This window comes from Eumetopias jubatus, unplaced genomic scaffold (assembly GCF_037043125.1).
Source record: "Eumetopias jubatus isolate StellerSeaLion01/CBP00866 unplaced genomic scaffold, mEumJub1_p1.0 scaffold_15, whole genome shotgun sequence".
In the NCBI taxonomy this organism is placed as follows: domain Eukaryota; kingdom Metazoa; phylum Chordata; class Mammalia; order Carnivora; family Otariidae; genus Eumetopias; species Eumetopias jubatus.
In genome coordinates this window covers 46,132,785-46,159,887 of record NW_028274821.1, presented here as the reverse complement: position 1 = coordinate 46,159,887, position 27,103 = coordinate 46,132,785, and the positions used below count along the sequence as shown (strand labels likewise).

General features: G+C 38.1%; 1 protein-coding gene across 3 annotated transcripts in view; it reads left to right on the top strand.

Moving 5' to 3' along the window:
- MLLT3 (MLLT3 super elongation complex subunit) overlaps window positions 1-27,103 on the top strand; it is a 280,535-nt gene that overhangs the window by 129,409 nt on the left and 124,023 nt on the right. For all 3 annotated transcript variants that reach the window (XM_028107267.2, XM_028107268.2, XM_028107269.2), the window contains one exon: window positions 25,921-26,003. In XM_028107267.2, the coding sequence (XP_027963068.1) occupies window positions 25,921-26,003 (83 nt within the window). The remainder of the gene's footprint in view (window positions 1-25,920; window positions 26,004-27,103) is intronic.

The following is a 27,103-nucleotide window of genomic DNA, read 5'->3' as shown; positions in this document are numbered from 1 at the left end:
TATATATATTTGTGTGGGATATCACCTCTTAAATTCAGGAGTGACTAAGACAGGGAAATAGAGCATGTTATGATAAAGAGTCTAACTTTCTTAGGTTGGGAGATAAAGGTCTAAACAGGTATCTAGAAGAATCTGTAGAAATGGTTAAACTGGACAGGATAAGAGAAGACTGAATTTGGAGTACATTTCTTCAACACGTGTAGGTTGGAGGTTTCAGATGTCAGATGGAATTTGTATTGAGACTGTACATTTTTTGAGCAAGAAGGTAGATGGAGTATCTGAGGCTTTAGCCTCTAGAAAGTGGGGTGTCATCAACTCTAGATGGTAAAGGTTTGGGAGAGGCTGATAGTCTTGGCATGGTAGTAAGGTAAAATTAGGAGCTGAAATTTCAAAAGGCATTGTTTAATAAAATCTTCATTCTCTCTTACATAATAATAAGCAAGTTGTTTTCTTGTTTGCACAATGAAGTGGAGAGCTACTAGTTTGGAACTTGTCTAATTCAAAGTTAGTACTTAAATTTCTAAGAAAAAATATTCAAAATAGTATGAAGTTATATGTCATCCAAAACTATAGGAAAAATGGACATATAATTCCTTGATTTGGAAAAGATATTGAAATATATGAAGTACTTAAAAATTGTATAATATATGATTGCTGATAGCCTAAAATGATGAAATGAGAATAAGCTACAGCAGGAGGGACTTAGGTGAGAAGTAAATAAGTATTTCCTGAAATACGGAACTCTAGAAATGATGCCAGTTGAGTTAGGCATTTAAAAATGCCTTCTCTGCATAATTTTAAGAAGTCATTAAGTTCTTATTTATTTGGATTGGCCTTAAGGTGTGGTAATCTTGAATTAGAGAGAGGTGTTTTGAATGACTTCCTTGTTCCTTCTGGCCCTAGAATTTAATATTCTTTTGAGTGACGATTTGCCAGTTTGATTCTAGTGGTGAAATCTTAGGAAAGGTAACCAGATGAGGCTGTGGTTAAAATAACATGTAGTGAGGATTTGGCTCGCCACAGTTATTTTAATGGACAATCAACTCTTTCCCCATACCATTGGCTCTGTAGTATCCCTAATCTCTCTCTTTTTTTGAATCATGTCCTCATGTGAGTAATAGGCCCTTTAAATCATTTCCTTTTGTATTTATGTCCTTTTACTGAATAGAAAACCTTCTACCACCCTTGCAGTGACAGGAAGAAGTTAAGAGATGGTTCTCTGAAGTTGTTGCTACTTGGGTGACCACAGTGTGATCTTGGGTGGCAATGCTTCTTTTTTAGTGCTAAGGAAGGAACTTTTCTTTTGTTCGACTTAAAAAAAAAAAAAAAGATCTGCTTTAGCTTTTCAGACACAGTCTTGACTTTGATAAGTAGCTTGTAGCCTTTTTCAAATAAATATGAAGTAACTGAATTTTCTCCGGTGCTCCATGCCTAAGAAGTGGGAGGAATTCTTAACTGGCAGTATGTTATTGAGAGAAGGATCTACAGGGTGATGGTGGGGGGTGGTGGGGTGGTGGGGTGGGAGTGGGTGAGAACAGTTTGATTCCTAAGTCATAGTGGGTACCTCACAGTGACATCAGGGATGACAAAATCAGATCATTGTGGAATTTGAGACTATTCCTTAGGTGTCTCAAATTAAATTTTTCTGGGTCTGGGGTCTTTCAGAATCCTCAGGAAAATAGGAAAATGGCTGTTTTGACACCAGTTGGGGAATTAAATCAAGAATTGGCCAAGAGTCTTAGTGGGAGCTTTAGCTGATTTCGCTGTTTTCAGCTGCCTGGCTGAAATACATCGGTTCCTCATTAGAAAAATATATTAATATTCCATTTCCTCAGAACTACTCTTCGAGAGCTCATCAAGGAAAGCTTGGCGTTCGGTTAGCAGGTGACTGGCAATACTTTGCTCATTCTGATTCTCTCTCTTCTTACTTTAGGTTCTTGAATCATAAGTAAGTTTTTACCAATAATACTTTTTAAGGCTTACCTTTAGGAATATCTATTAAATACATCTTCTGAAGCCCACTGTGATCCTTTTTTTTTTTTTTTTTTGGTGCTACCTCTGTCCCTTGCCCCCGCTGCTAACACTACACTGCTGACATTATAATCATTTATTTACAGCCTTGTTCTTTGAACAGAGTTGTTCTGCTCTAGTTATCTTTGTATTTGTAGCACCTAGCACTTCATAAATAAGCGGCCAATAGAGAACTAATTGAGCATCTACTGTCTACCCATCACTACATGAGGCACTCTGAGATCTTAAATGGGTTCTTATTGGATGGCCTTTCCTTGTTTCCAGAAGGATAGGAGGGCTTGTCAAGTGAGTTGGTGCGTGAGTCCTTTGTGGATTAAGTGATCATCTTTCTGATTCTGTTGGGCTGTACAGAAATGCACTTGTGTCTTAAAGAGCAAAATTGCTCTGAAATGGGGCTCCTGGGTGGCTCAGTCGGTTGAGCAGCTGTGTTCGGCTCAGGTCATGGTCCCAGGGTCCTGGGATTGAGGCCTGCATCAGGCTCCCTGCTCAGAGGGGAGCCTGCTTCTCCCTCTCCTGCTCCCTTTGTGCTCTCTCTCTCTCTCAAAAAAAAAAAAAAAAAAAAAAATTGCTCTGAAGTGCCCAGCCCACAGGGTGAGGCTGTCTCTTCGACATGGAAGAAAATGAATCCTTACCCTCTTGGTGGGCAGCAGACTGGCTGTGTCTGAAACTGTCAATCTACCATTGTGGAGTTTCCATATGGAAATTTGTCTTTGCTCAACTCAGCCTAGGGATTTCTCAAGTGGATCTGTTTGTGTGAAGGGGAACTTCCAGAATTAGAGGCATTCAGATGAAAGGCAAGGAGCCGGGAGGGAAAGCAGTGGAGGCCTTGTCCCAGGGGCTAGTGGAAGAGCGATTTCCCATGCTTATTTATTTCTGGGCCCCTTTCTTTGAAGAAGTAGGAAGGATTGAAATGGAAAGGCCCCAGGATGCGCCACCAGTTCTGTGGCCTATGGTTTGGCTGTCAGGGCAGCAACAACAGTTGTTTGTGCTAACTTCTGATTTTATTTTAGCTCTCATATTTTTTCCTCTACGTTTTGCTTACTTTGTTGCCTTAAATCTGCTTTCCAAAGACCAAGGCAGGGGGAGAGTAGATCTGGGGTTTGGCAAAGGAGGGGAACAGATAAAATAATACCTTTTGTATTTGTAGAAAGGACTGCACCTTGTTATAGGCTGTGATATTTTCCCATTTTATGTTTTAAGGACACCAGAAGCTTAACTCAGCACTGCAGAAGTATTGTGTTGCAGTGGTTCAGAGCATAGGATTTAGATAATTTCTACTCATACTTGCACATAACTCATCCTGTTGTATTATATGTACTACAGCATTGTTATAAGTTATGGGAATTGAATCATTGTGGCACATTATTTCTCTGAAAAATGTTTCACAAGTTTATTCAAATTTGGTTATATCCACAAATGAATATTATTACCTGTGTGACATTTCACCTGTGGATTTTGATACCTTTTACTTCTGGTATATTTTTACATTTCGAAACAGTGTTATTCACAGTATCCCCAGAAAGCAAGCTAGGACAGATTACTACTGCCCATGTCAAGTTAAGGAAACTGAGTCACAGGAGAGTTGTGACTTAACCTGAAATGTCATACTTACCCAGTTAGGGGCGACCTGGAACTTTAAACTGTTGTACCTGACTTCTCTAAGTTTTATTCTTTTCTCCTCTCTCTGAACTGCTTCCTTTGAGTCAAATAGGTTACCTCCTCCCAGGGGAAGGGCTCAGCTTAGAAACAGGGCACTAATTTGAAAACCTTCTGGTTTCTTTTCCAGGATTTGTCTGAGGCAGGGACAGGGGGATCACCTGTATTCCCTCTTGTAAACAAAACAAAACAAAACAAAACAAAAAAACTATAGGAAAAAAGACAGATAGTGTAAGGAGAGGCCAACAGCAGTAACAACATAAAAAGCAAATGAATTAGGGAAATAGTTGCAGTGCTTAAAAGGCACCTTTCACAGTAATCGCCTTGCGGTGCAAATACAAACTTAAAAACTTTCATAAGAAACCTAAAGGCATATAAAGAGCCAGCAACACCCCCCCAAAAAAAAAACCCCAAACAGCCGACAGCATTATGTCATATTAGAACATTAAACTTACAGAGGAAACCATTTTAAGCAGTTCCTTCCAAATGATCCACCCCTCCCCCCTCCGTAATTAAAGAGCTCCTCATGTTAGGAATAACACGAGAAGACAAATTCAGGCCCTGCCAGATGAGGGCAGACCAGGATCTCTTTAATCGAGAGCGTTCAAATCCAAACCGTCACGAGGTGCTGTCAATCTCTTCCTTCATTAGTCTCTCAAGTACGTTGGCACAGCTGCTGTTCCCCTCGGAGCCCTATGTGGAGACTGGGTTCTGAGTTCCTAGAGGTGGGACTGCACCTCTGCAGAAGCCAGCCCTTCTCCCTCTGCCTCCCCCCCACCCCCACCCCAGGTGCTTGCACAAACACGGCCTCATTTCTAAATGCAACTGGGCTGTGAAGTAAGTGGGAGTCCCGGGTCACACAGGAGGAGGGCTGAGAGGTTAAAGTGACTTGCCCCAGGTCATAGCTATTAAGTAGTGGATTTAGAATTTGAAACCGGTCGTCTTATTCCCAGGCCTGTGCTCTTTGCACCTTGCTGGAGCTGTGTCTTAACTGCCGTGGAGGTTTGCAGCAGAAGGGAAGATGTTTGCGGTCTCTCTGAGCCTAGACCGGGACGGCTTCATGAGACCCTTGATGGGTAGTTTGTGTTGTCCCTTGACAGGGTGTGGTGTCACAGCGTGTAGTTCACCAGCCATAATTCTGGGTCCCATTTCTGGCTTACCTTCAAGAGGTGCGTGTCTGTCAATTGGTAGATGGTTATTGAGCACCTGTTCTGTGCTGGGGATGGTGCTAGTTGCTGAGTCCCGTGCTGCACAAGACACAACTCCGTTTTCACAGAGCTTACCTCCCCTCTCCTCTGTGCACCTCTTCAGTGAGAGCCAGCAGTGTTTATAGAGCCCTGTAAACATGGAAAGCACGTCATGTTAACTTCAGTTCACATATCAGGGGGCAGACTGCAGACGTAGAGGAGCAAGGGGCTGCTCCCTGGTGCATTGCCACCAGCACAGGAAGAATGCCAGATCACCGACGGGCTGCAAGGTGCCTTCTCGTGCCTTATAGCTGGAACCGTAGCCATAGTCACTCAGCCCTACGGCAGGGCTGAGGGTATCCTTGTCTTTGAACAAGGCTGTGTTTTGCTGGATCCAGCCCGCATGATGATTGGACCTCCTCCTTGGGCAGTCGTGAATAGGGAATGAAGTTGGCAAAGGCTGGAACAGCATTTCCTCTGCTACCCACTTAAACAAAACAACCCTAAATGTTTTATGGGTTAGTAATCTATGAAACATAGAGTCAGAGAAAATATTTCTTTTTCTTTGGGATTTTCTTTGTAGCTTTTATATCCCCATGATTGCTCATCTCATTTTAGGGTAAAAGTGAGCTTACAGATAAAACGCACAGCAGTCGGATTAGTTCCTCTCAGCATGTCCTTGGAATAGGACGGTGGAGGCAGAAAGACACCAGCTCCACCCTTCCCTCATTTTATAGAAGGAACTGAGTCCTGGGGAGAAATGATGTTGCTCTGCTTGGACCTTGGGTCCCAGAGGAGGTAGGAGAGGAGGGGTTTCTGAGGGTTTTTTTTCTGTCCCCTTTTGTCATCCTTTATGCTCAGATAGGTTGGTAGTCAGCTTCAGCTTTGGGTGGCAGAGTTTGTTTCCATGTTGGGGAGGTCTGCTTTCAAAGACTTTTTAACTGGGAATGTGAGACTACATCAGGGTCTGTAGCCCAGTGCCTTTGTAAACCAGAACCTCTCTTTCACATTCTCTCTCAAATACTACTTATAACAAACGAAACAAAACAAAAAACAAAGTGTAAGCACCTTGTCGAATTTATTGCCTTAAAAAGAAAAAAAAAAAAAAGGCCTTGAAATTTCCTATCATGACTGATGGAACAAACCTTGAAGTCAACACATTAGACTTTTTCATTTTTGTTCCAGTTTTCTCCTGGCAAATAGAAGAATTTAATAAGAAAGGAACCCATGGTTCCAAAACAAATAGGGTCTAAGTCCAAGACATCTAAAGCCTGTGTGGAATCCCTCCGGCATTTATCCCACTAGGCCCCAGGGAAGGGAGGAGACAAAAGTCCATATCCCTGTTGTAGTCAGAGTTGGTTCAATTAAAGGTGAAACTGTCTGTCAAACTATTTATAGCATGTTTATAACATGATGGAAAGAAACAAAAGACCATAGGTTTTGAAGCCTGGCCTTTATTCACAGATAGTAAAGACTTTGTTTTAAAGGGTAGATTCCTTAACATACTCTGTAGTAATTGGTATGAGTTTAAACCATGATATTTTAGCTAATTGATAATTTTTATCTCTTCATTATTAACAGTTTGTGCTTAATGTTGAGAAATTAAGGAAATGTCTTTAGGATGAAGACATCACTTATTATTAGAAATAGAGGTGCTTCAGGATAAGATACTGTCTTAGAATGTAAAATGTTTTTCATTTAAATACTTAGAAGATTAGGTTTCATTGCCATTTCCAAGGAATTTCAACCAGGTATGATATGATTAATAGAACTTCCAATATAATTCTGTGAACTTTTTGTTAAATTTTTGGTTCATAGCTATATATTATCATTTATTATAGCATCTCCGTGCTTTTGAATTAAGGTACCATTACTTTTGTATTTTAAAGATGTAAATTCGATGGGGTTTTTTGGTACAATTTTACAACTGACTGCTGCTATAACTTATGTTTGCATAATATAATGACGAAGGAACATGTGGATGAAGTATGCTGAAGTCTACGAAGAACCTTTGCTACATGACATATTTGACTCTGAGATACATTCATCAAAGTAAAGTTGCTGTCTTGGGGACTCTGCTTAAAAGTATTTCTCTAATTTGGGTCTCTCTAGCTTGTTTAGAAAACAAACCCACTGACTTGCCTTTTTAGTACTCGTAGAGAAGATGGCACAAAACCAAGAGTGTATAGTAGTTTTCCCTTCTGTTTTGTTAGCCTTATTTATCATAAGGCATTTTATCCAGAAATGTCTTCCCCAAATAGAAGCATTAATGTTGGGATAGTCATTTCCTAACTGTTTTTGGAACATTTGGGAACATTTTTAGGTAGCATTCTCTTACTTGCTATTTCGGAAAATATGCATTACTAAAATGTGTAGTTTTCTCCCATAGGACAGTTTTGTTGCTAACTGAAATAACACCCTGACTGATCGCTTTACTGGTATGGCTACCTTCAACCCATCAAAATCAAATATCTCTATTTTGGAGGAGGACTCAACTTTGGTGGATCAGTAGCCCTCATATTTAGGGTATACCAAATTCCTGGAAAAGGTAGATAATGTAAATCAAAGTAATGAAAGTCAAATGTGATTTTTCCATAAAACTAATGTGAAAATGGGGGCTTCCATTCCTGATCCAAGGACTTTGGGCCAGTTTTTTTTTTGTTTGCTTGTTTGTTTGGTTTTAAATTAATGAGCCAAGCACCATATTTAATCAACTGTAAATGATGTATTTCTGATCCTGTTGGATTGTCTTTAATATGCATGACTCATTTTAATACAGCAGTCTAATAGTAGCAGATTGTATGAAATTGTTTAAGATACATTGACACATTCTTGCATATTTCTCAACCAGAGGTGATTTGTGCTTTTTTAATGCAACAATTCAGAATTTGAAATCATACCATCAAGTTAATAAAATGCAGGATGGCTTCTATGGGGAGATTTGATGTGAATCTTTGTAAAAATCTGTAAAGACTTAGTGGTATGTGATGTGGCTTTTTTTAAAGGTAGATTACTGAGGGATATCTGTTTATACATTATAAAAAGTTACTGTAGAAAGCATAGCCATTACCAATCAAATGGTTGGCATTTCTCCTGTGTTTGAATTTTTGCTTTCTAGACTGCCTTCCCATCAGCACAAATAACTTCACCTTGAGCCTTAAGGTTGTATAAATCACACCGACCTTTAAAATGCATGAATCAACTCTTAGGACAATGGATTTTTCATTCTTTCTGTTCTTTTTCTCTTGCCATTGCTTTATAATGTCAAGTAGCCTCAAAGTTTTGGCTTGATAAGTGGCCATTATAATAGGCTCATAGTCCTTTGGTAATTTCATAGAATCAAGTTATTCCAGGTCAGCCACAAGTCTTGGATAATGACTTATGATAATAAAAGTCCTCCATTGGCTAGAACACTATTCTCTGCACCTATCAACCGTTTAAAAATATTCAACAAGTCCGGATGGGATTTAGAATAGAAATATTTAGAACATTTTCTTGCAAATGAGTATGTTTATTTAAAGAGCTTTTCATGGTTGTTGCCTTCAGAATCCCTTTACAAGCTGTGGGAGAAAATTAACTCTCAATAAATTAGAGCCCTAGGACACTTATTTGGTCTGTTTTTTTCCCCCCCTTTTTGTAGTGCTTGTAGGGCTCTATCTTCTGAGCTAACAACTAGATCAGAGAGGAGGCTTGTATGTAGGATGAAATCAAACCAGGATGGCATAAAAGCTAAGATGTGGTTCTCAAGGTCTTTGCTGAATGAAGGCAGAAGCTTTTGGGGGTGCACTGAGGTTGCTACAAAGCATATGAGTGAGGACATTCATGTACAGGAACCAGAGTGAAAGATAGGGTAGGTCCATTTATAAGCAAGGACTTGACAAATAATTGGCTTAGTATAATAAATATAACTTGTGGGGCAGCTAGTCATTGAAAATGAAAGTACTCACAGCTGCATTTGGTCATTAATGTCTACCCAAAGCTAATTGTTAAGGTGTTCTAGTCTTCTAAATTTAGCTAGCTTTTACATTATAACAGATACAAGCTCTTTACCACTCCTCCAAACCCCCTCCTCCATTTCACTCAACTCATTTATTTAAGTACATTATTATAAGTTTCTGTGTGGTCTTGTGTTTAAGTTACTGAAGAATCTTTCGTTTCAAATCAGTCCAATAATTAAAGAGTTATAGAAATAATGTCAAGGTCCTCAGAAATGATATATTGCAAGTTTAGGAGCCAAGAGACAGAAAAAGATACTCCCAGCCAACACTTGCAAATCAGAAGCAGCTGCAGCAAGGTCAGAGCCCCCGTGTGTCAAGGGGCTGGTTATTTTATCATCAGTTAAAGGAATCGACTTTATTCCATGTCTCTAGTCATTTGACACTTCTATTGGGCATCATCTCTAGCCTTCTAGGAACAGACGTTAAGAGTGTGGTACAATAAATTCTACTTATGCAATGACTAGAAAGTCCAGTAGTAATTTGCAAGTTGCACAATAATTATTTATGTATTGTGCTTCATTGTTGTACATGGGCCAGGCTTTGAGTCATTACTATTAAACAGCCTGCAGCTATTTTGCTCTTTGAGTTTATTAGCACAGTTGGTTTTTTGTTGTTTTTTTGCTTTTTTGTTTTTTTTGGGATCATGGTTTTCATAGCAGTGACATTATGAGATTACTCTGTTCTTGACATTTCTTATGGGAAAAGTTTGCATATTATCTGGTCGATTAGGCTTGAATTTTGGATCCAGTCTTACTCCTTGCCAACCAATGAAAAGCAACTGTTGTTTAGCTTTCTGATGTTTAGAACGTTCCTTCTGTGACCATGTCCATGTTTTCCTGGCAGGGTCTGTTTGAGCAGTAAACAGACATACCTTTTGTGCTATTATCACATTAAGAATCATAAACTTACTCTTGAGCATTTTGTTTTGTCGTTCATTCTGTTTTTTTTTTTTTTTTTAATACAGTTGGTGAAACTAAGTGTTATAACAATTTTTATATTAAAATAGTTTTAGAAAAAATTTTTAGGGGATAATTATACACAGTCCTTCAGTCCTTTCAAAAACAGTGATGTTTTAGAAAATGGTGTAATTTATGGGATGAAGGAAGTAACTTCCCCAGTTGGCGGAGGAAGAAACAGCTTGTGTAACTGAAGCAATGAAAAAAACTGAATCACAGAGAGAGCCATTCTGCTTGGACGAGGGTGAGTACGGGAGAGCATCTCTAGGGCAGCAGCTCTCACACTTGAGCAGGCATCAGAATTGCCTGAAAGATCTGGGATAACAGACTGTGGGGGCCTACCTACCCCAGTGTGTCTGATTCAGGAGGTCTGGGGTAGGTACAGAGAATTGGCATTTCTCACGTTTCCCAGGTGATGCTCACGTTGCTTATCCAGAGACCGCCGCTCTAGTGTAATTAAACTAACAGAGTCTTAGCTAAGATTTTTTTCTTCTTCTTCTTTCTTCTCCCCCCACTCCTCCTCTTCCTCCTTCTTCTTGTGTTAGTAACACCACAGAGAATGGAAAGAATTGAAGTTTGTTAGTGAGAGTGTCTGACTTTTGGTTGACTAGGAGAAGATTGAATTGTCATTAAGTTGCTGAACTAATATTAAGGAAATGCTATGTTTAGAACATAATATATTTCTAAATTTGCTTTACTTAGTACTTGTAGTATAGCTTATGAACAGTTTTTCTTTTAACAAAAAAAGTGCACGTGCTTTCTCTATGGTTAGTTTAAAACCACAGATGTTTGTTCCATCCAGAAAATGAACTATTGCTACTAGATGGGGAACTTTCATTTAATGTTACAACCTGGGAATGGGTGGGGAAGGGGGGCTTAAGTTGAAATTTTTAATTGGGATCTAAAATGTCTGGATCCAAAATACCTAACTACGATTTCTTTGAGGATAAGTCCTTATTTTCTTCATGCTTGCATTTTTAGTCCTGGTGTATAATAAGTGCAATCCTTGTGAAAGGAATCAAGGAATGGCTAGCAACACACTTGCTTTGAAAATAATTAGGTAGTGATGCTGGGAATCACAGAAGATTAACCTCCCCCACAAAAAACCATTAGTGACTTGAAAAATTTGCTTAATAGTTTATTAATATAGTTTTTGTTACCTCAATAAATTTAAGGCAAATGAAAATCCTAATAGAGTTAAATAATATTGGGGTTGTTAATATCAAAATAAATCTGTAGAAACATACACTTTGGTAGCCATAACACATTATCTAAATGAAGCTGGGATTAAAAGCCATGGAGAGAGGACAGAAGAGTTAAACTAAGATGTGAAGTCTTAGTAAATGATATTTGTCAAAGAAACTCACAAATTTAGATCATTAATTTAATCTTAATCGTTTAGCAGAATCGTGGGAATCTTTCTTTTTCAAGGTCTTCATTTTCCTTGCTTTATTGGTGATGGGGCATAATATCCACATCCTGTAAGAGTCCTATCTCCATAAAATGGTGGGAGGTGTTCTTAAGGGCAGGGACTGTCTTTTTAATGTCTAACACCTACCTCTTGGTTAGTCAGAAATTTTGGCTAAATGGCATCTTTGATTCCATTTAGTGGAAGTATGCATAACTGTTGGCAAAATAGTCATGTGTTAAGACTAATGTTTGGTAGGAATTTAGCATTTAGAAAATGATTTTCTCATAACATACCTAAAATACTACATTGGATGTGCACAGTGATGCTTTTTGTTAATTTAGGGATAGAAGAATCTGGGGTAGAAGGAAGTTATGTAACATGCCTAAAGTTAGTTACTCGAGCTAGGAAATGTCAGAGCCAGGCAGAGAACACAGATTTGTTGGCTTTAAATCTGGTTTCTCTACAGAATTCAACTATGAACATACTGGTTTTGGTTTTTTTTCCCCCCATAGGAAAAGGTGTATAGTGGAAGATATACTTAAGTGGAAAACTTGATCTCAGTTCTCCTTGACTTTTAAATATTTCAAATTCTAGAAACCTTGCTCTTCTCTAAGTTTGTCTTAACTTCCTTCAGCATCACATTATTGTTTTAAACATTTTTTATTATAGTAAGAATTTTTGTGTTTTTTGTGGAAAAGTGAGAAGACACAAATAAGCACAAAGAGGAAAGTAACTTTGCATTCAAGCATCCAGCATAGAGGCCATTAATAAATATTTATTGATTGAATGCCAGGAATTAGCTCCCTAACCTCTGGGTAAATTGCTTAAGTTGTCATATTCCATCTGTAAAAAGGGGTGGCTGGCAGGGCTCTTGGGCTACTTATTTCCTTACGTTATGGATTTATGTGACATCAGCGGTCTTTCAGGGACTTGGTGAAAGGTGTTAAATAAATCATACCTTTATTATTATCTCTAAGGAAGAAATTATTTGAAATTTGGTGTCTTTAAATATCTTACTGCTCTTTGTCATAAGTAGAAAGAAAATGACTTCTTTGCCGCATATGGTACGTGTTGGTAGGATATGTCTGAGAGCAGTTGTATTTATTTATAAATAAATTGTCATTATGAAACATTAAAAACTTCTTCTTGTGATATTTCAAGTTATATTGTTTAGTTTCCACCCTCCCTGACCCCAGACTGTGGTCAGATGGACTTAGAGTTTCTCTCTCAGCATTTCTTCGTGAAAACAGAATTACAAGGGAAAGGAATTAATAGAGTAGGAAAACCTTGTTTGATTTCTTGGTAGTCTTTTTCTGGTTGATTGCATTTGCTCCATGGGCATGATACAAGCATGTGTGTATTAATTCACATGATTTACTTAGTTCATTTAGGTGCTATCCTAATTAGACGTTATTGTCCAAAAAATTTGACCACTTGGAAGAGAAACTAAATTAGACAGTGGGTTTTCCACAAGGATATGACAGCACACGGGGAGAATGACTTTTATAAAACACAGATGTACCTTTGTCTTATGATAAATTTAAATAAACCAGGTTTTTCTCCAGATGGGATTATAATGCTTCCAAAATATTTACAAGCACGATAAGCAACTTATCTTTTTCCTATTGTTTTAGCACTATTTTATGCCTCACTCAAATTTTCTTATAGCTGAGTTAGTATTTCCATTGTGTAGGTAGTACGTTTACATGGAGAGAAATACATTCATCCATTTAATTAGATCCCCTGTTAGAATGGGTTGGGACTGGTGCCTGGACATTCAATAAACAGAAAATGTACTCTGGAAACATAAGTTGCTAGTTTACCCTTTGTAAACTTCATGTTTTTTTATATACATGAATTAGGCTATAATAGAATTCCACAAAAAATGAGCTGAAAGGCTCTTGGCAAAATTTATATTTCTATTAATATTTGATACTTAATAAATCTAGGATTAATTTTAGAAGTGTGGTATTAATGATTTTACTGTGTAATTTTGCATGCAAGCTTCATTGTTTCATAAGAGGAGTGGTTCCCTGTAAAGGTTGTTTTGGGACATAGCTCAGCTTCATTCAGTTTTTATAATTTATCTTTTGGAACTGACTCAGTGAAAGTTATGATCACACTTTAAGAGGAGGAATTTTTCTTCTGATTTACACTGAATGAGTGAACATTAGCTAGCTCTTCAAGTTAGGGTCTTAATTATTCTCTTGTTTGACCTTTGCCTGTAACATTTGGTTTGAGTTGTGTCCTTCTCTTTGACTTTAAGATTTCAACCACTGGCAGGAGCCTTATTTAATCTTTCTATTGAGCTGTTTCATCTCCTTGAATAGGGCATAAACCTATTCATCAACCTATCTTTCATATGGCATGCTGTTCTGGAATACTATTAAGATTGAGTGCATTGTGGCAGGGTGCATTCCATTTAAAAAGCAATGTAATATGTTTCAGTGTGATTAAGAACAAGAGTGTTACAAGTGCAATATATAGTAAAATCATAACACTCAAGGGCTTTTTACATAATGTGCTATTCCTAATGGGCAAACAGTTGATTTAATTTTTTACTTTAGTTTTCTAAGAGCATGATGTTTCTCATAAATGCTGCCAGTATGTTCTGATCTTTCATTCCTTAATACTTGAGTTGATATGCTGCTGTAACTAAATTATATCAAGTTCCTGAGGAATCAAATTTCTAGTTTGATTTATACATGTAAAACAGGGTCTTAGTGGATTTAATTTGACGTCATAATTGAAATGGAAATAAGAAGATGAAAATCTAATTTATAGAAAAAATTTTGGGTTTTTTTGGGGGGTGGGTTATGGGACAGCCTCTGTTAAGGAAAGTAAATATTCACTTATTTATTGGTCTTATCAAAGTAAAATTCTCCTTCAAGTAAAAGGCTTTACCAGGAAACATTTCCTAAAAATTTGTGTGATTCTGATTCTTTGTTTTGGTTTATTGTTCTTTTGTTTGTTTTATTCCAATTTCCTGATTGTGTTATAGCAGATGAGGTGTTTAACCGATAGATGGTTTATGCTTAAGCAACGATACTAAAGAGGACAGTGTAGTTACCTTCAAATTCAGATAGAAGTAGCACATAGGACTTGTCATTGGAATACTAGAATTTTAGATGAGAAGCCACCTCTGAAGTGGAATGGTTCGTTAGATGACCGAGAAGGTCTGGAGTGAGTAGTCAGAGGGACTCTCCCAAGGTCATACATTGAGTCTGGTAGAAATGGTGCCAGAATCATGTCTCTTGATTCCTTGCTAGTTTTTCTTTGGCTACACCACAGGACTCAAATTCAGTTTACATTTGTATTTTCTTTCTTTTCTTCTTTTAAGATTTTATTTATTTATTTGATAGAGAGAGCGCGAGCACAAGCGGGGGAGCGGCAGGCAGAGCAAGAGGGAGAAGCAGACTCCCCGCTAGGCAGGAAGCCCGATGTGGGGCTCGATCCCAGGACCCTGAGATCGTGACCTGAGCTGAAGGCAGACGCTTAACCGACTGAGCCACCCAGGCGCCCCTACATTTGTATTTTCTACTTGTTTGTTTGTTTTTGCAGTATCTTTATGTTGCCATTCTGGAATACACAACCTTGGAAGCTTTGTTTACTGCCTTTTTCGCAGTATGCCCTAACTAGAGCTTTATGAGTTTGAAGTGGGCGGACAGTGTGGACCCACTGCTAGTACTTTTAGTGGTGGATTGAGCTGAAAGAATTCCAAAAAGAAGAATATTTTCTTTCTTTTTTTTTTTTTTTCAAATTTCCCTGTCGAGAATCTGTAAGGCCAGCAATAAAACCAGGTCTAAGAATGTTTAGTTAAACTGATTGTAAATATGTATATTTACTTGGAAATAGATATATTTAAATTATATTTGTCTTTTTCGGTGGGGCATATTTTTGCAAGTTCTCTAATGCTTACAGTTTGAATTTGATTGCTGTTCGATAACTGGATGGTTTCTAGTTTCCATGAAGTGTCTGAAGCTCTATAGGGATTATCTCACTTATGTCTTTAGCATGGACGCTCTCTTAAAGCTTAAGGAACTGTCTGATGGAGGTAATCGCATTAGCTCCATTTTTATAACTGAGAGGACAGAATGTGTTATGTGAGGATCCAAGGTGGGACCTTGGACTGAATGAGGGTGTCTCATGCACTCCAGCTTGTACTTTAATCTTTTCCTCATAAGCTTTTTCTAGAATCACTCCTTCTCATTACGGTGTTCTTTTCTTCCTGTTTTTGGGGGGCAGTGTCAGACCTGCTTTCTTTAAACAAACGAAAATTAAACCAATGACTGACTTTCTCTGCTGCTCCCTGGTTTGTCCCCTAAGCTTTTCAGTTTGTGAGTTCTTATCTAGAATACTGGCTATTAATAGTTTTTGTGTCAATTCTGATGTCTCTTTCATTTATATTTTTACTGTTTCCTCCTCTAAGTAATTCCTCGATTTCAGAGACCATGAGAGGTACCATGCAATTAGCACTGGATTTGTTAATCAGAAGGTATTTTGTAAAATTTGACCTACAAAGAAGAGTAGGAGCTGTTTTTCTCCTGTTCTTGTCTCTTTCTGTTTAGCCCAAAGACACGTTAGAGCTACAAATCAAACTGAGAAATCGATGTAGCCCACTTTTATAGTCAGCATAGGCAGAAAATAGTAGATCACTACCATGTATTGTAGGAGCAAGCAAAAAATCATACTCTGTAAAAGAAGATTTACTTTAATGATATAGGTTAATTTTTATAATGTACTTTTGAACAGTAGTGTCAGATTTTATGTTTGCAGTGAGTTACTTTTTTTTTTTCCTCTCACATAATCCAAAGGGACCCTAATACTGTATCTAAAACTCAGGATTGGTCCTTAGGCTGTTTAAATTTTCATTGTTTGGGGCAAACACCTTATTGCTTTTGTGAAAGCAATATACACTACAGGGCTGTAGGGTTTCCTGGAACATAGTTCACAAATCCTCGTCTTAGAAGGGTGGTGATAGAAGATTTCCCTGGTTTATTTGAGGAGATTGAAAGATTGTCAGGCTAGACAGGAACCGCATTCCCGTATGCACAAGGTTTAAACCATTGCCGTCATATGAGCTTCACCCTCATTCTGTCTTCATTTGTAATATCTAATGGAGCTTAAATCATTTAAGATACTTAGGATAGGCTCTCTCTGTGCCAAATGCTAAATCGAAAAACAAAGTAGAGTCCACAAGATGTTGAAAAGAAATCTTGTCCCTAACCCTTCCTCTGAAGTTAGAACAGTTTTCATTCCTTCCCTGGCCGCATTTGTTTTTCCTACTGAAAAGGATAAAGTAAAAATTAATTAGCAAGTGTGAATTTACCAAGTATTGAAAATGGAATTGTGTGCTGTACAAGAAAACGGGGCAACACATTTCCAAGTGGCTCTTATACACTGTGCACTTATTAAAAGAACATTTTTATTTCAGTTCATGTATTCCTTTCAAATGAGTGTCTATGTGTTTGAGAAAATTGTAACTTATTTCAAATGGCATCACTCTTGTAATCTTCCTTTCTCTCCTGACTCATGTGATTGTTTTACTCGTAGCATGGGTTTCCCTCCCCTTGAGTAGATAGCTTTTCATTTGTGATCTGTCTTTTTCTCAAATTGCATTTAAAATCCACTACTTTTTAAGGCTGGTGTTCCTTAGTCTAGACACTTTCTTCTGTACTGTGTTTAAGAACTCTTGAGATTTCAAGAATAGATTTAAAAATATATATAAATATTATATAAAATTTATTATAACAAATACATTATACTTATATAAATGAATGTAATATATATAATAAATGTAATATATATTAATATATAATAATGAATATATATATATAAAGTATATATATATATATAAAACTTAAGATTAGGTTATACAATTCCCAAGAATGGTACTTACCTTAAAACCTTCACAGTGGAGAAAGAATCATAATGAAGATTTTATAAGTAGATATGTTGTTTTCTTGGGAGTTTGTAGCATTGGGAGAATGTTAAGATTGGATCAATGAGGTTGTGAAATCAGAATAGCCAAGCCTATGTGAGTGTTAAATGGTGAATTCAGGATGGAAGAGAAGTCCCAAGTAGGCGATGTTCAGGGAGGAAGTGCCTTCACCTCAGTTAAAAAATCCAGGTGAGGGGCTAAGCAGCCCTGGAAGCTAACCTAAGGACAAACTTTCCTTAGGTGGTTTTCATATCTTCCTCTTGTAGGCAACTTAAAAAGCGCTTGTTTCCTGCCTATCGAACACAGGTCTCAGCTTAAATGTCACTTCCTCAGAGAAGAGAATACTAATGTAAAATAAAAAGGAGCCCTCCATTCTCCTCACATCAGCCTGCTTCATTTCCACCATAGCTCTTGTTACTCAATACTTTCTCATATTTTCTTGCTTCGTGTTCTGTCTTTCCTCCTTGCCCAACCTGCCTCTCATCAGTGTATATAAGTTTAATATGTGCAGAGGTCATGTCAGTTGTGTTCATTACTCTGTCTTGTCTCTAGCATAGATTCTGTACTCAGACAACAGTGTCTCTGGCTAGATTGTCATCTGCTCGAGAGCAAGAATTCCACCTTATCTTTGTAGCCCTATGATTATATGGTTCCTGTTAGCTTGAATTAATTAGGCTAATATTCTTGAGAAAAAAATGAATTACTATGAATGAGAAAATAGGATAATTTTGTAAGCAAAGACATTACATTTCTTTCTCCCCCGTCTTTATTTTTTTTTAAAGATTTGTTTATTTGAGAGAGAGAGCGAGCAAGTGAGTGCGGGGGTTGCGGGGAGGGCAGAGGGAGAAGGAGAGGGAGAATCTCAAGCTAACTCCCCGCTGAGTGCAGAGCCAGCCCCATATGGGGCTTGATCTCAAGACCCTAAGATCACGACCTGAGCTGAAACCAAGAGTTGGATGTTTAACCAACTGAGCCACCCTTTTTCCCCTTTAAATAAAAAGCAGCACCAGGTTTAGGGACAGCTGGGCCAAGTACAAAACATGGGGTAAAACTTTGATGCCAGAGGCTGTCCCAAGGGTTGTTTACTTCTGCTACATCCAGAAGTCATGAGGTGATTATTTTAGGAAATGTGATTCTTCAATAGCTCCTTAGGTATTTGGTTAAATAATAAAAAGCCATAAAGGGGAAACTCTGTTTCTGATGGCCAGCTTTTTTGATGTGGTAATACACACTGAAATGAAGATGCTTCTGTTAGATACTGAGAGGTTCTCAGTTACTTTTCAAGAAGACCATTTTCCATGTACTAATGTTGCTTTTCTAGGGGACCTTCTGAAATATGGTATTCTGAAAAGTATTTTGTCCAAGGTTTAATTTTAAACTTTTTTTTAAAGATTTATTTATTTGAGAGAGAGCACACACGATGTGCGCACGCATGTGGTGGGGGAGGGGAGAGTCTCAGGCGGATTTCACTGTGCGGTGAGCACAGACCCCGATGTGGGGCTTGATCTCATGGCTGAGATCATGACCTGAGCTGAAACCAAGAGTTGGATGCTTAAGCTACTGCACCACCCAGGTGTCCCCAAGGTTTAACTTTAAAAATGATGGTCATCTTTGAGAAAGAAATCTTAAGATTTTTCTCTTTGAATAATTCTCAATGAAGGAATTGGGTTTGTCCTAAGTTGCAGTTTCTCTGAAGATCTACTCTTGCTATTTCCTGTCAAATTAGCCTGGAAATACATTTCCACTAGGCCAGTTTTTGAAGCAGCACCATATACTGAGTTATCGTGAGGCAGGTTGGCAGAAGTACTGTCAACTTTAGTGAAAGATGTAGGATTGAGTATTTAGTTATTTCCTAACAATTCATAATGTTATCTAGTTCGGGGCAACTTTTGTATTTTGTTGGCTCATTTGTTATACATTCCTTGAAGAAATGATCATGAAGGCAGGCTTGTTTTAACATCGCAGTTATATTCTCTGAAGGTGAAATATATTGACTTAACCTGCGTTAGATAGGCTTTGCTAACTCTAATGACGTAAGTGCTCTGAAAGCTAAAAATGTGCATATATTTAAAAAAAAATCCTCCCTTTTTTTCCCCTCTGGAGAGAGAGACTAGGAATATTCTAAGTCTTTATATAAGTAAAGATTCCAAGTTACTAGCAAATGAAGTCATTTTTATGTTCACCATTAAGATTTTTTCAACATGGCCAATTTGGAATCTTGACTTCTTTTTCCAAATCTAGGAGTTTTCTGTAACATTTCAAAATTAATGATCCCTCTTTTATATATGTAATCAGTTTTTTGCCCACCTGGGCTTTCTGAGTATGTATGCGATGAGGTTCTCCATACAAGTATAAACTTTATCCATATTATCTGTTTTTTTCTTCATCATTTTCTGTGTTTCCGCTTACAGTGACTGCCCCATTATACTGTTGAACTTTCCTAATGACTTTGCTTATGCTGTGCTTGCCATCTAGGCCTTTCTTTTCTCTTTTTATTGTTTTTTAATTTTTTAAAATTTTATTATGTTATATTAATCACTATACATTACATCATTAGTTTTTGATGTAGTGTTCCATGATTCATTGTTTGTGTATAACATCCAGTGCTCCATGCAGTATGTGCCCTCTTTAATACCCATCACCAGGCTAACCCATCCCCCCACCCCCCTCCCCTCTAGAACCCTCAGTTTGTTTTTCAGAGTCCATAGTCTCTCATGGTTCGTCTCCCCCTCTGATTTCCCCCCTTCATTTTTCCCTTCCAACTATCTTCTTTTTTTAAACATATAATGTACTATTTGTTTCAGAAGTACAGATCTGTGATTCAACAGTCTTGCACAGTTTCCAGCACTCACCATAGCACATACCCTCCCCAGTGTCTATCACCCAGCCACCCCATCCCTCCCACCCCCCACCATTCCAGCAACCCTCAGTTTGTTTCCTGAGATTAAGAATTCCTCATATCAGTGAGGTCATATGATACATGTCTTTCTCTGATTGACTTATTTCGCTCAGCATAGCACCCTCCAGTTCATCCATGTACGACGGCCAGGCTTGTCCATCTCTTCCTTTGAAGTTCATACTAAAGTTATGTTCCATTGACTCAACTCCATTTCATAAATGATGGGTTGGGTTCAGAGATGAGAAATGGCTGGAGGCACAGCTGTAGCCCTTGGGAAGCATAGATTAAATAGGGGTGGGGATGGAGCTTGATAGTAGCATATATAATAGACTAGCTAATAGGATCAACGAGAAAAGAGGTTAAACTCTGAAGAGGGAAACTCCCATTGTTGTTTTGCAATATTGGCAGAAGGCTCTCCAGAGGAGGTGGTATTTGAGTTGGTCCTTGAGTGGTGAATCCTGAAGAGGTGGACATATGTTCCATGTCTGTTCAGTTAGCTAACTGTATCTAGCTTGTTTCTTAAAAGTTTGTGAAAGTTGGGGCACCTGGGTGGCTCAGACGGTTAAGCGTCTGCCTTCGGCTCAGGTCATAATCCTAGGGTCCTGGGATCGAGCCCCGCATCTGGTTCCCTGCTCCGTGGGAGGCCTGCTTCTCCCTCTCCCACTCTCCCTGCTTGTATTTCCTCTCGCTGTCTCTCTCTGTCAAATAAATAAAATCTTAAAAAAAAAAAAAAAGTTTGTGAAAGTTAATTGGACATTTATCTTGTGTGGCCACAGTTCTATTTTGCATAGGAAGCAATTTGGTTTTTAGAATTGCTTTTGAATTAAAAACAACCACCAGCACAACAAGGTAAAAACCTCAACAATGGAACTCAAAAGTTGCCTGATGTTACCTTTAGTCGTTTTTCAGGGAGACAGAGGAAATGGCACAAAGGGGGGAAATATTTTTTGCCATTTAGAAATACCTGTTTTGAAATGGGCTGAGTAGAAGCAATGGCAGAATCTTTGTGTGTGTGTTCCCATGTGTGTATGCTTATAAAAACAAAAGCAAAACCCAACTGTTGGTTTTTGCTCTTTTCAAAATGTCACAAGTGTAAAGGCTACCATGTTCAATGGCAGTGAGGTGCTCAGACTGCTAGATGCTAGCCCTAGACTTCTAAATGCTCCCACAGGACAGTTGAGGGCAGAGACATGGGCCAGGCAGCCCCTTGTTTCACTGTTCTTGGGGGCTCTGAACTCAAGCAGGAGGGGAAGGAGTCCAAAATGCTCAAACTGGAAGGGACATTTAGCACAAAGCATTGGTAATAACCAGTCTATATTATATAGAGTTCAGTGTGTTTCCTTCCTGAAGGGTTCTGCACTGTAAATAAAGTAAAACCAATAATTATCAATGGTCAACTGGGCCGTGTCCTGAACAAAAGTATTCAGATGGGCATAAATCATAGTGTCTAAGCAAACAGACTGGAGAGGAATCTACCAGCTGTTTTCCTGAGGATTAGAGAAAAAACTATTGCCCAATGATATTTTTTTTAAAGCTTTAAATGAGGGTCTTATGAATCTGTAAGAGCTTCTTCTTTTCTTTTTCTTTCATTTTAGGGCTAAACAATGGGATCTTTTAATTAAGTTTATTTATTGTGTCTGTATGTGAACTTTATGATAATAGCACAAATTTATTTATTCATCTAAGGAGCATTTATTTCCCTGTACCAAGCACAGGGTTTTGTTTTGTTTTGTTTTGTTGAAGCCTTTTTCTCCTAAATGAAGAATATTAAAAATCTCAGGTAAGGGAATAAGATTTTGACTTATTCCACGTTAACCAAAATATGACCTTTTCCCCCCCTTCATTGGTTTTTCTTCCTTGTGTGCATTTTTTGCACAACTTAAGTAGGTTAATGGTCAGTGTATATAGCTAGCATTATACTACATATTTATATGGGGAGTGTGCCTAGTTTTGAGAAGCTATTTTAAGGAAAAAAAACTACAATTACTCATTATTTATGCACACTTTGGGCTGTTCACTCTCAGGCATGAGTGTTGTGTGCTGGTAGACCTTCATGCTACATGTGATTACTTGGAAAGAGATGTTTTGAAAATGTCTCCTAGTTAGAGCCTTGGAATACCTGAGCAGCAGCAGTATGTGGAAGGAGAGGAGCAGGAACATGTTATTTATGGCTGTATAATGTTAGTTTCAAAATGACACTGGGTATCCTCTGGCTCAATTTGTGAACTCAGTTTCTTGAAGCAAACTTCAAGAATTAAAACCAGTTCCATGTGAGTACTGGCTTTCAGGAGAAGGCTCCTCTGTGGCAACACTTCCTATCGCCTCTACCCATTTTAATAAAAGTTCATGTTGACTGTAGAGCGTGGGGGTTTGGAGAAGAATTTGAGTGCTCCCAGAAAGCAACTTCTTTAGTAATGGTAAATCAGTGAAGGATGGCATGCCTCTTTAAAAAATTCAATTCAACAAACATTTGTTGTTTTACTTGGCTCAGTGTTAATGCCCGGAGTTACAGATATGAGTAATAATGGGGTTGCTGACCTCAAGGGGCTCAGTCTAGTGGAGGAGTCTGAGAGGTGAGTGAATGTTATCTTGCCAGTCTGATAAATGCACCGACCTGATAAGTGCAACACAAGAAGCTTGGAAGAGGAACAAGGGAGACATTCTAAAAGAGCTAACGTCTGGGCTGGATTTTGACAGGAGTGAGAGCTTCCAGGGATTTCTGCTGAATATTAATTTGCATAGTTTAAAGAATGGATGTTAGTCCTCCCACTTTACTGTCACCTAAAAAAATTTGATGGCTTTCCAAAGATGAATGTCCCTTTAATAACTTCTGAAACTTTTATTACATAGATTTTAAGATTATCTGATTCTCGAACAATTCAGAGGAGGAATGAGTTGAAGGGTTTAGGATGCTTAGATCGTAGGAAGGTGACACAGTAGCCAGTGATGATAGAACATGGATTCTTAATGAAGAAGCATTTCTGAGTGACACAGGGAAGTCCCAAAGGTGGTCCTTTTAGTTTAACAATAATTGCTTTATGTCTAATGTACTATCCCTGGCTAAAATGTTTCTTGGTTTGAACTCCTGTTTCTTTTTAAGAACTAGGTTAGAAACTCATGTTAATGATTTAGGTTATAAGATACTTGAATAAATAAACTACTTCCCCTAATTTGGCTTTCTTCGGATTGGGACTGTAAGTTTATATTTGTATTGCTACAGATTTTCTGGCATGCTTAGTGTGTATAAAAAGTTTCTATTCTTTGTTTCTAATAACTCAGGGTGCTCTACAGACATTGTTTATTGTTATTTATGAAAATATTGCATTTAAAAATAATTGAGGTATGCATTGGTAAATAGTTTCTTATAAACCAGACTTTCACGGAATATTAATATATAACACATCATTTCCTTTAGAGGGTGGGAAAAAATCTCAAACTTTCAACTAGAAGATGTGCTCACTAACAGCTGTTTCCTATAATAGAAGCAATTTGCATGCAGAATAGAGAGAATGAATTCAACAAAAGGGGGTATAGAGAAGCCGCCATAACTTCCCTGGCATGTACCGCAGCCCACAGAATAAACTTCCTTCAAGTGACATTGGCATGATTAATCCCCAACGACCTGGACACTGAAACTGCTGTGTGGCAGAGAGGCTTTGCAGTCTGCAAATGTCATGGGTGTGATACGAGCCTTCTGTTTGGGGTGAGGTGGGGAGTGCTCAGTGCTTTTGGTGGCATATCCTCTCCCAAGGGTCCAGGATATTTGAATATTCATGACAGGTCGGCAGGTGGTTAGTGGATGCTGGACTGAAGCTACTCTGAGTTGTTTCGCTTTTTCGTTTTTTTTTTTTTTTTTTAAGAGACACTTGTAAAGTCAGGTGAGATTCCTCATTCCTGATTGACTTCTGATGTCCTGATTGACTTCTGATGTCCTTTTGGGGAAGGGTCCCTGAGGTGGGTTAAAGGAGACGTCCAAGTGTTAAAATCCTATCTTCAATATACCTCTTTATAACCGTGGTTGTACTTGTGGAATGTCTAACCAATCTTCATGTATATCATCACCGTCGTCTAGAAGAAAAATAACTTACACTTGAATTTCTACACATATATAGTCTTCTTGCATCTTGATGGCCATGCTTACAGTTGGGTATATGGTTCTCTCTCTCTCTCTCAAGAGTGAGAGAGAGAATCTTAAGCAGCCTCCACGCCCAGCGCGGAGTCAGACATGGGGCTCTATCTTACAACCCTGAGATCATGACCTGAGCTGAAACCAAGAGGCAGACGCTTAACCGACTGAGCCACCCAGGCACCCCCGATGGTGTTCTCTTTTTTAAAGCTAAAGAAAATGGAAGCTGTCTGGAGAATTCTTAGCCCAGGGGCCATGGACCTGAGTCTTATAATCAAAATCCAGGGCTCTACTTGCTGTCTTCTTTCTATTTTCATCTGAAAAGTTTATATGACATTTGGATATTTCATGGATTAGATTTCCTGCCGCACTTCAGTCACTTTTTAAGAACTTATGTGTGCCAGGATCTGTGCTGTGTCTTACATATACATCATCCTGTTTAATCCTTACAATGGAAGAAAACCCAATGTTCAGAGAATTAGAGTAACTTTCAGTAACCAGATGTAGCCTGGTTAGGCTGAGGTGGAACCTGGATTGGCACCCACGTGTGCCTAAGCCCTTGACACTTGACACTCATTATCTTCCTGAGGCAGAACATTTCTGTCCTTGAAGACTGGAAGGAAATTACAGATGAGATTCCTGAATATATGGTAATGGGGAACTCTGTTGAGTGTCAAACCTGTAATTCAGACAGTGAATGCTTTGGGAGGGTAAAAGAGGAAGAGATGATAGTACTTTGTGGTCTGGAAAGGCCACAAAATTTGTGACGAAATTTGAATTTGAACTGGAGAGGATACTAACAGTAGTATCAAAGTGTGATGGAAGGAATGGCAGGAGGACAGGGCACAGTTGGGACATGATGGGCATATTTGGGGGGAGTTGGTGCACTTGAATGTAGCATAGGAGGATTGATGGGTGACAAAAGAGGAAGGCTGCAAAGGTAGACTGGAGCCCTGCTGCAGAGGATTTGAGCTGCCACATAGAGAGGACTGTGTTGCCTTGATGTTCAGCATCCACATTTTTACTTCTTTGTGATACTATCAAATGCAGTCTTAGCTAGAATAATTTCAGTTGGCTTGTGACTGATTTTGATTTAATTGATATTCTAGTGGTATGAAATCATATTTAGCTTCTTGAGGGTGTCTCTCATTTCCCAAGAACTTGCCTAAATAGTCTCGCCTAAGTTTTTTTGGGCGGAACTGGGAATAGTGACACTATGGGCACCAGTAACATTGGGAGACTCTGGATTTGGGATTTTCTAAGGAAGGAGGATATCCTGCCACTTTTTGGCATAGAAATCCAAAAAGTGAGGGGTTTAAGGATGGGGGAATTTACATCAAAGACCTGACATAGACAGTACTTTTGTTAGGAAACTTTCAAGCTTTGGATCGTAGGAGCGATCCTCAATTTCCCTAAAGCTTTAGGGCAGGGTGACAACAACTGAAGTCGAGTTATTACTAATCATGGTTGACTGCGATGAGATGTCCCCATGAAGATTTTAACAAATAGCTTACAGATTTGCTTTACCTAGGAAAATTATTGTAGATTCGGGGGAGTAAAGGATAGATCAGAGATGCAGATGGGGATTTAGCAAAGGGCTGTGAAGACTGAGCATGATCTAGATAGTAGAGTGGGGTTTTTTTTTTCCCCAAAAGAAAGAATGTCTTTTTGTCTTTTATTCTTCTCTCACGTATTTTCTCTTTTTAATGTTGCAGTGTGCAAAGATCCACCTTACAAAGTAGAAGAATCTGGGTATGCTGGTTTCATTTTGCCAATTGAGGTTTATTTTAAAAACAAGGTATGTAATCTTTACCCATTAATCTTTCAGTGGAAGATCCTCCATTAAACAAATGATGTTCAAAATAATTTTGATTCATAAACACTTCTGTCACTAGATGATTTGAAAATAACAGTTAAATTTGTCTTCTAGGAATTTTGGCTATTGTTACCCTTAATTCTAGAGGAAGTGGCTAAAGATAATTTCAATTATGTGAAGCCAGATTATATGAAATTCATTAAACTTTCCTTTTTAAGAGAAGAATGATTACCATTTGAAAAAGAAGATTAATATATGTTTGTAAAATAGAAAAGAGAAATTAGGCTTTTTCGGTGAAATGTTCCTTTTCTCATTTTCATATTTTTAGGATTTTAGACACTTGCAAAGAATAATCTCTCATTTATCTATAGCTGCCACACACACATGGCATACATATACAATTATATCAGCTTGACATATAGATTTTACTGGATTTAAAAGTATATATGTAGCAAAACACACAGACTATATAATATTACAAATTGCTCAACCTCTGTGGGGTTCACTTTTCTTATTTATAAAATGGGGATAGGGTAAGAGTATCTACCTCATAAGGGGGCTAGGGGAAGTTTAGATGCAGTATGTTTGTGTAGAATATTTAGAATAATGCTTCATGTATAAGTAAGCACTTGGTAAATGCTAATGATTACCTTTCTCAGTAATACTACTGAAATGTTCACATTTTTTATCAAATCAGAATTTGTTGAGATGCGTTATGTCTGCTCATGTGATATGACTTCACATTGATGTATTGATTTGTTTTTTCTCATTTCAATTTGGATTTCCCTAAAACCAGCTTTTAGCTTTTTTTATGTGAAAAATTGAGATATAATTTGCATATCATAAAATTCATTTTTTTAAAAGTGTGCAACTCTTCAGATTTTAGTATATTGTGCAGACATCACCACTATCTAATTCTATGACTTTCTTAGGATTTTCACCACCCCATAGTGAAACCCTGTACCTAGGGCAGTCACTCATTCTTCCCTCCTCCAGCCCCTGGCAATGATTAATCTACTTCCTTTCTCAATGTACTATCCTATTCTGGTGATTTCATATAAATGTGTGACCATTTGTGCCTG